Here is a 10423-nt window from a genome sequence, read left to right on the forward strand (position 1 = left end):
CAGTTTTAAGGCTGGGGCATATAAACGTAATTATGCTTCGGCATGCATTAAGAAAAACCGAAAGAACGAAACCCTTATACAGTCTCACCTACAAATCCTAATGGGCTTACGTCATTCACTGTCCTCGACATCAACCAAAGTTAGGCCAGAAGCAACATACGGGAGAAGGGGACAAGTTGGGAAAACAAGGCAGGTAGTTTGGGGGCTACTGAATGTCCCAAGAGGGTTTAAATGCCGCCGCGAGGCCCCCGGAGGATCTAAGGTAACGTCTTTGTGGGGGTGAGGTGGGGGCGAAGCTGGGGGAGGGGTTGGGGGTGAGGGCGAAGCTTCTGGAATTAGCATATCCTCCTTGATGGTTTCTTGAATGACTAAAAAATATCATCGTGTGAAACTCACAGGATTAGATCGTACCTCAAACACGATGAGAAACATCAGTTGTAAGCCATAGTTACAAATATACGTGATATGATGGGGGCTCTGTTAACTCCTGGGGTCCACAGCCCTCGATGCTTCTTTTTATCGTCATTGCACATTGAAATGTTAACAATCATGTATGCTGTATGCCCGAGAGGGCCCTAATTTGGAAATAAATCATATTCATAGGGACCCCCTGCAAGTAGTATCATATCAATACTATTATTGATATCATACTACCTGCAGGGGGTGTAATTTAAACGATGTATAAATTGCCGAGATGTGTCGGCATCTCTATCAAAACGAAAAAGGGATTTTCAAGAGGATTTGAATTTTTATTCGTTTTTTTCCACAATCCGGAAGAAATGGCCCTCTCGAGAATATTTCAATCATATGGAGACGTCACCACTGCCGGTGAAGGGCTGCAAAATTTCGGCCTTATCATCATGCCGCCTATGCTCGGCGCTAAAGGCCTTTGAGCAGGAAGGGATCTTTACCTGCTGTGACACGGGACCTCGGTTTTTGCGGTCTCATCCGAAGGACCGTCCCATTTAGTCGCCTTCTACGACAAGCAAAGGGTACTGAGGACCTATTCTAACCCGGAAGACAAGCCCGAGCTGTGGAAGCTCCCTGATTTTATCATGCATGATTACGTTGAATGGTGTTTTTTAGCTAAGATATTTGTACTCAGTAGAAACCTGCGTGACCTGGTGGGGCCATGAAAGTTTCTAAATATTAGCATCTTGAAGTCATGCATGCATTTTGTTAGTGCGCGCTCGCGCGTGTTGAGATATTGTAGTGATATTTTCCGAGATTTAGATTTTGCAAAGTTGGACGGGGCTGAGAAACTCCTGGATTATATATCATATTGTATGCGTGCTTTTTTAAAAATTCATTTTTCTTTCAGCTATCTTAGCATTTCTGACGCCTATGGATTTGGTCATTTGTTGTTTGTTAAATTCATCTTATCAATAATGGAAAAGAAAACCAACTTTGCCTACATTGTCCAGCAAGTGAGACAAAAAATTGCCCTGTGCATGTATACACATGATAGAACGTTTACTCTCTACAAATATCTCGTTGATTGATTGGTGCACCCACTAGCAATAGACAAGACAACCACAGGACAATAGTCATATTACAGCATCGTACGCGTCTTCACGGTTATTTTTCAATGATCGAGTCATTCAAGAACTCCAAATTTAGTTCTAACGCCATTAAAAGAACAAAAATCAAGTACACTTACTTGCACCCAAATCTGTAGAGTTTTCCATAAATTTGAAGAAGAAAAAATTCCCCGTATGAAATTTAGCCCGACATGAAAACAAGAAGCTTAATCATTATGGTGATGTGATTGGGTATATTGAATGGTTTAGTTGCGATTTAAAAGTTACTTTTTTACTTCCTGTCATCTAAATTTCAATATCTATTGATTTTTCCTCAAAATTCAACTTTAGGGCCAAATAACAACGAGGATACTTAAAAATAGATTACATAATCATCAATAAAAGATTGATATACCCCATAATCCCACTTATGTTGCGAATTGTATACATATTTACTTTACTTTCATGTACACACATTTTCGCACTCACTAATCACATTCGCAAACTCTAAGTGGTAAGAATATCATTCGATTTTATCAAGCTGTTAAATATTGCCATTTATTGAATTAATCAGAAAGAAACGATGATAGCTAAAATTATGAACAGAAATTTGCACCTTTTCATGAGATTTTTATCATTGAAAAGGGATGAAAGGTAATTCAAGGTGAAAATCCGTTAATCCCTTTATAGATAAATCCGGGCACTACTTCCAAAGGAAGAGCCCCTCAGAAAAATCCATGTGTGGACGTTTTTCGTATATTGTCATACCGGGTGTGCTAGAGTTGAAAATATAGAAATTGAGGAAATGGACGGTAGCTTAATGGGGTCTCTCGTTCGATGAAAGCTATATTGATCTGGAAGGGATAAACTCGTAATCTCACGAAAGCGAAACATTGTTCAATAAACAAATATGCCAGAGATTTAAACATTGGCACGGGTCTAATTGCTGTCACATTTAAGTCACGGGTGTACAAAACTCAGTATGTACAGCAAGATTCGGATATTGTAATTACCAGTAAATGTTGAGCTTAATTCTTCTCCTGGATATCTTAAAAACTTGATTTTTCTAAGAAGAGATTAGAATGTTTTCTACTTTTTTTCCCCATGCAATGCACAATGCTATATTCATACGGTACATCACACGTTATGTAACATATACTGTGTAGTATTATGTATACAGTTTGCAGAACGAGATATCAGTTGATAAAAGATTTTGTCAGAAACCTCAATGAGTAAAAATTTTGAACATGCATGGTCAGGGACCTATCAGCGACATCGATATGTCCATGTTTCATTCGTAATTGACATGAACCTAAAACTATACCTGACGCTACCGTGCTCTGTAAATTTACTACTTAGATATGAATTTATCGCTAAATACCGATAAAAATGTTTGCAAATTGATTTGACTTGGGAACAAGGTACTACTCCCTGTGGTTGATTTAGAACTATAAAACTATTTACCAACTTACCTTTCATTCTGTTAAACCACGAAGGCCCGTCAGTAGTACCGGAGGTCAGCTCTCGTTTCATCCCTCCTAACCGACCCTCTCACACATACACGTGAGAAATTTTCGGGGGGGAAATCAACTTCTGGTTTGACGAAGTTCGTAATGGGTTGCTAAGAACGCTACTCCGCCATCTTGATTTAAAGGATTTTTCAATGGACATTTAACAAAGGTGTATGTAATTGGCGAGGAGTACAGAAAAGTTTCTCTATAATAGGATTGTGTGTTAAGGAAATTTAAATAGTAAATCAAGTGGAAAATATACAGGAGTGAATGTATGCTAATATAGTATCATTTTCAAAAAAATAAATAAAAAACAAACAAACAAAACCGAAGAAAAAAACAACCAAACAAACAAAAAATAACAGAACAAAAACATTCAAATAAACAAACAAAACTCCTAAGCTTTATTTAGAAACAATTTATATTAGTTTAAACTGTATTTATTTCAAAGAAACAAACATGATTAAGTATATATCATTAGTTAGATTGGAAAACAAGTGCATATGCACTCCTTAGGCCTGTTAACAAAATACAAAGACCCCTTTTCCAGAGTTCTGCCAGCACACGTATTAATATGTGAATTCTTGTACCCTTACTTTTGCAAATTGTGGAAAACCCTCGCGATGACAATGCTATAGAGTAGACCTTTTCCACGAATGCCAAGAAACGTCCCTCTCGAGAATTTTTCACCCATATAAATACTTCACCATTGCCGGCAAAGGGCTGCAAAGTTTAGGCCTATGCTCGACGCCTACGACCTTTGAGCATGCAGGGAGGGATCTTTATCGTGCCACACCTGTTGTGACACGGGGCCTCGGATTTTGCTGTCTCATCCGAAGGACAGTCTCATTTAGTCGCCTTTTACGACAAGCAAGGGGTACTGAGGACATATTCTAATTTGGATCCCCATATGGAGCGCCAATTTAACAGAAACTCAAATAATTAAAAATATCTTTAATAATTATTTGAAGATATAATCAATAAAATTATTGCGCGCAATAATTGAATTGATGCGCGCATCACATGAATCATTGTCCTCATCAATTCAATAATTGCGCGCATTGTTGCTCGCAAGATTGCATGTGGAGCTCGGTATAAATGGTTTGTCTTTAATCATTTACAACACATTTGTATAAGGAATTAATGCACGCTCGATTCTTAAAGAGAGCAATAATTGAATTGAAGCGCGCATTAATTCATTTGATGAGAGCAATAATTGATTTAATGCGGGCATTAATTCAATTAAAGAGAGCAACAATTGAATTGATGTTATCTTCAAATAATTAAAGATATCTTCAATTATTTTAGTTTATATTATTTTGGCGCTCCATAGAATTGAACATATAATTAATTTTGAGGAAATCATTAACTGAACTGTTGTGTGCATCAAATGAATTGATATCTTCAAATAATTAAAGATATCTTGAGTTTCTGTTAATTTAGCGCTTTGTATTATTGGAGTAACTAAAATCTTACAAGTGATCCATCAACCATTGGTCTAACCCTGACGTAGCAGTAGATATACATCACTGAATGGAACCTCTACATGTACAAGGAAATTCATTACGTCATATACATGTACTCAAAACAAATAAATGTGTTGCTGTATATTTGAAGCGGATATATACTTCGTTTACCAACAGAGGGACATTAAAACAAGTGACTGGCAAACCCGAACTACGTCAGTAAGGTCACAAAACTATAAAGCCTTGTTCCGAGATACTCTAAACACGAACCTCTAATGTGACCATGCAATATTTTGAACAGACTTACTGTAGGCCAGGGGATTCTAAATCCATATAGATGTATACTAGTATTATCAGTGTTTGATGCTACACGTGTAAAACCCTGTGTCTCCCAGTCCTAGGCTTGCACAAAAATGAAATCTACACTACTAAAATCAGAAATTGTCGGCGATTTCCACGTCATACGAGTCCAACCCCTTCTCATGGGCCTATTTTTAGAAGCAACATTAGCTTAAGAAACGTTGGCACTATAAAATTCGATTAGACTTCAAAACTTAGACGTAGAGCTGCAGGTCTGTATAGCTAGCTCTGTAGAACATTTACTGGAGTAGCTCTGGGAAAGACCATCCAATAATTTCCCAGAAAGCGCCAGCTATTACTGGGTTACATCCCCTCCCTTTTGGCAATCTCTACCCAGATTTGTCGTTCCTTGCTCTCATGTACACCTGTCAACGTCTCAAGGGTTTTACAAGATTTTTGTAAAATGGCACGTATGCTGAAATAAAGTATGGTTTTGACTTCAGTTACAAAAATATACGTAAATAAATAAATATTGAGCAGATGTCAAGTCTTTAAAATTTGTGACACAAGAAGCATTGATTTGGGTTGAAACGTGGATATTGGATAGTTCTATTGCACCAGGCCTATACATAAGTACATGAATATATAGTAATGGGAAAAAATCTACAAATAGTTGTTTGTCCTACATTTTCCCAATATTTTATAAAATAGTTCTTAGTTTTATTAGCCGTAAAAAAAAAAGTGGATTTACATGTGGAATAACATTGCTTATTTTGAGACGTTAACAGGCGTAAGTGAGTGCAATTAAGGAACGACAACTCTGGGTAGAGATTGCCCTTTTGGTAGAAAAGAAAGGAACTTCACTCACTTCAGGCAGAAAAAGTACTATCAGCAGTAATATAAAAAATATATTTGGATCCGTCCTAGTGTCACACATTCCGATATTTTGTTGAAAGAGCGACAACTCCAACAACACAACAGGTGATCTGTATTTAATGTCAACAATATTGTTACATGTACATAGTAAATGTAAAAACATGAAAAGCACACACAAATAAACATAGTTATACATAAACAATATTTAACATGATTAATGCAATGAGTATCGCTCTACAATACTGTTACATTACAACTGAATGGTGCACACTTGCATTTTCAGTATATAGCCTATTTATATACCTTTCATGTTTGGTCCTTCATTGATGTGTCCAAAATGAGACAACATAAAAATAAACATAATCGTCATATTGCACTATTAATGTCTGTCAAATCACTTCCTTAACTTGGAGATTCACTTTTTTGTGGCTGCCTTCTTGGGCGATTTCTTTTTGGGCTTGCTTGTTCCCTTTGCTTTTTTTGGTGATTTCGCTTTCTTCTCCGTTTTGTTTTTGGGTTTCTTTTCAGCCTTGGCTTTCACTTTTGGCTTCTTTTTCACTTTCTTCTCTGTTTTAGGTTTGACGGCCTTCTCTTTCTTGGGCTTTGATTTGGTTTTAGTTTCTCCTAATCTGAATGACCCGGAGGCACCCGTACCTTTAGATTGTCTCAGACTGCCATTTTTCACACCGGCACGCAAGGCCATTTTCAGATGATTGTTGGCCGACTTCTCATCATCCACTTTGAAATTCTTCATAATATACTTCAAAATAGCCTGTCGAGAGCTGCCTCCCCTCTCCTTCAAATTGGTCAATGCATCTTTGATCATATCCCGGTAATGCGGGTGATTCAAAGGAGTCTTATTCTTCGATTTGGCAGATTTCTTCTTTGGACTTTTAGCAGGTTTGGTCGCTTTCACGGCCTTTTCTGCCTTAGGCTGGGGGTCCTCGGGGGCTGGATCTGCAGCTGTCGTCTCAGACATCCTCAAATTCTCTGTATGTGTATCTCCTCAAACTCACGATTTGAATGAAAAACTCTGGTGTATTATCGGTTTGTGTATTTATAACGAAAGCGCGGACGTCTGAGAAAGCATCCACAGCAGAAAATATCGACAAGCAGATTTGTTTACAAAATGAATGGTGTTGTGCTTCTCAGTTATACCCTTTTTAGCTTTGTCATACTTTGCACATAAATGTTACATATATTTTCAATATGATTCGATTCTCAGATATATCGAGTATTGTGTTGAGGCATTTAGAAGGCGTAGAAGCTCACACTCGTTTTTTAATTTAGGTCAAAACAGAGGCGCGGTATGTGAAAACCAGACGCTCAAATTGACAATTTGGTGTTCTTATTCATTATCTGATTATTTTGTGACCGGTGATTAGTAAATAAATGTACATTAATCTTTCAAGGATGCTTGGAATGCAAAGTTGTGTATCATTATGCGATACACACTGAAATATGCAGTCTGAAAGATGACTACTGAAGCACAAAATTTTCACCATTGCGTTACCCGTTGCACTCAATATGCATATTTTTTGCAACACATGCTGATTTTTATAAAGTCGATGTTAAATTATCTTGAATTCAATGAACGCACAAGTATTTTCATATTGAAAATATTTATTTTTTATGGCGCAAATCTTGATAATTACACAAATTTACGTGTGTTTAATACATATGGACTGAAAGTATTCATATTTATGGATATCCATATTTAACATATATCCGATACTGTGCACATCAGAATCCTGATAGGTTGTCTGAACAATGAATGCATATTAGAACAAAGTCGTGTTGATGTCACCATATTATAGTCATACACAAGATTTTATTCTACCATTAAACTGACCCTGCAGGGGCAGACAATCAACACACATGGATATTGGATACTATGATAAAACAACCAACCAACAGCAACAACGACAAAAACTCATTACAAACAAACACATCTCAAACAGCAGCCAAAAAAAAAAAAAAAAAAAAAAAAGAAAGAAAAAAGAAAAAAAGGGAACAACAACTACATCCCCTAACCCCAACAGCATAAAAAACACAAATTTAAAAAAAGAAAAAAGAAAAACACACAAAAAAATGAAACAAAACAAATCAGGAGTTCCCCAAGGAAATAAAAAAAAAAAAGCAAACAGAGATCATGAACATCTACTATACAATATAGTTAGTTAATGAGGGAGATCTTTTACCTCATATCAAAATACAGCTCTCATCTTTTACCTCATAACAAAATACAGCTCATCTTTTACCTCATATCAAAATACAGCTCATCTTTCACCTCATATCAAAATGCAGCTCATCTTTCACCTCATATCAAAATGCAGCTCATCTTTCACCTCATATCAAAATACAGCTCATATTCAATCTCATATCAAAATACAGCTCATTTCACCTCATATCAAAATACAGCTCATCTTTTACCTCGTATCAAAATACAGCTCATATTCTATCTCATATCAAAATACAGCTCGTCTTCAATCCCATATCAAAAATACAGCTCATCTTCAATCTTATATAAAAAATGCAGCTCATCTTATACCTCGTATCAAAACACAGCTCATCTTTTACCTCATATCAAAATACAGCTCATATTCTATCTCATATCAAAATGAAGCTCATCTTCTACCTCATATTGAAATACAGCTCATCTTCTACCTCATTCAAATATAGCTTATATTTTGCCTTAGCTGAGAATCATTTTTACAAGGTCGAGGACGACATATATGTAGAGCACCTGTTACTTACTGTGACGTCTCCTCGGTAAGACGTGACTGTGCAATGCGATGGTTATAAAAAAAAATCTGCCTTCAATAAAAAAACCGAAGAACTTTGATATACCGGTAGGCGTAAAAAAAATTGTTATGGGAATAATAAATAAGATTATCATAGACCCAGTGTACTTTTTGACATTTTTATTTTTACAAATAAAATCTGCATAGTATTCTAAATTATGACGTTATGTCATAATCATGAATATTTTTGCGGAATAATTCTCCAGATATATTTTTCACGATGAAATGGCTTTGAAAATCATATCACACACACGCACGCACGCACGCGCTCGCGCATGCACCGCACACGCACGCAATGTGTTGTTACCAATGGAGCCATATCTGACGAGTCATGTATAAAAGCAGGTGTACTTCAGGGAAGCATACTTAGACCTCTAACCTTTCTTATCTATATCAACAATTAAATGTATTATAAAACTTTTTGCATGTTGTTGTATGTTGTTGAAAATGCCACCAAATTGCACTTCCTGTAATTATCAATAGTGATCTCGCCGAATCTAATAAGTGGTCTAAACAATGGTTAGTCCACTGTATACTGATCTTATCTCACACACAAACCAACTGTGTACGTAGTAACCTACGTATTTATATGCTATAATTCTCTATAATTATACTCACATCAGTATATCACGTGTACCAGGATCTCTATCATTACTTGTATCTTGTAATTACATATTGTCATATATATATTTATTAAATAGATATTGTTTAAACTTTAAACTAACCATAGCTACACGGTATAAACATTGAACAAAGTTTTGTTTACAATACAATTTAGATTGATTGCAATATTGGAGTTAAGGTAACAATGTGAAAGGGGACTGAAAAATATGACTAGATGTTGTGCATTTATATGTACCATTGCTATAACATAGAGGGTCAGAAATCAGGAAAACTCACAACATATTTTTCGTATAAAGAAAACTTTACTATGGAAAGTTATATATTTTTAGAATCCCTAGAATTAAGAAAAACTCTATGTAGATTTCGAATTAGTGCACATGACCTTCGAATTGAATGAGGAAGATATGAATTTACAAAAACCAATTCTGGCCAGAAGATTTCTTTAGAAAGAAACAAAAGAATATGTGAATTATGTAACCTTAATTGTGCAGAAGATGAATTTCATTTCCTTACTGATTGTCCATTCTATGTTGAAGAGAGAAATATGTATATATATTGTATTGCTTATGAGATTGATCACTGTTCGTTATCTTTTATAGCAATGGTACATATAAATGCACAACATCTAGTCATATTTTTCAGTCCCCTTTCACATTGTTACCTTAACTCCAATATTGCAATCAATCTAAATTGTATTGTAAACAAAACTTTGTTCAATAAATGTATGCTATGCATGTGTATCTCTCGTATGTCTTAAATCATAACTGTTCTTTGTATATTTGCCCCTTGTGGGTCAATAAATCATATCATATCATATATATTATCCTTATGTTTACATTCTGATCCGACACTTCGGATGTCGAGTGTTGTTGGTTTTAATTAAGTGCCCCCCCCCCCCTCTCTCTCTCTCTCTCTCTCTCTCTCTCTCTCGTGCAAAAAGACCAAATGCAATGTCATATGGATTATAGAGTACCTGCTACATATTGTTACGTCATCTCGTTATGACGTCACAGTGGATCTATTTAGACGAAAAATGTATGAGAGTAGACGAGCGGATCTAACAAATGGTTTTAATCAGATTGATAGTGTGTAGATTTTCAACCCCACTTTTGTTCTTGTAGTAGGTCTAATTTTAAATATACAAACATGCAGTACTTTTGCAAAATATGTATCTTTTCCCTCTGGTTCTCCCCTTTCTTATAAAAAATAGCTTTAATTCTTTCACTCTCAGGTCAGGAGCAAGTTTACACCTTTAAGTATGTTGTCATCATCATCATCATACCGTTGTCAGATCCGCCAACTTCAATTTTGGTCCTGGCTGA

The 10423-nt window shown here is 35.9% G+C and overlaps 2 protein-coding genes across 4 annotated transcripts in view; both read right to left on the reverse strand.

Moving 5' to 3' along the window:
- LOC125650178 (uncharacterized) overlaps positions 1 to 3722 on the reverse strand; it is a 46135-nt gene extending 42413 nt beyond the window's left edge. For 2 of the 3 annotated variants that reach the window (XM_056164806.1, XM_056164801.1), the window contains exon 1: positions 2993 to 3721. In XM_056164806.1, coding sequence (XP_056020781.1) covers positions 2993 to 3053 — 61 coding nt within the window. In that variant the 5' untranslated portion in view covers positions 3054 to 3721. Of the gene's footprint in view, positions 1 to 2992 lie in introns of all 3 variants that reach the window. The other variant, XM_056164796.1, reaches the window with a different exon arrangement.
- A 2052-nt stretch (positions 3723 to 5774) lies between these two features.
- On the reverse strand, positions 5775 to 7812 carry LOC125652197 (histone H1-delta-like). The gene has a single exon (XM_048881203.2). The coding sequence runs from the start codon at positions 6650 to 6652 to the stop codon at positions 6089 to 6091; it is 564 nt and encodes a 187-aa protein (XP_048737160.1). The 5' UTR covers positions 6653 to 7812; the 3' UTR covers positions 5775 to 6088.
- Positions 7813 to 10423: the final 2611 nt, after the last annotated feature.

Source organism: Ostrea edulis, chromosome 5, assembly GCF_947568905.1.
Source record: "Ostrea edulis chromosome 5, xbOstEdul1.1, whole genome shotgun sequence".
Classification (NCBI taxonomy): Eukaryota; Metazoa; Mollusca; class Bivalvia; order Ostreida; family Ostreidae; genus Ostrea; species Ostrea edulis.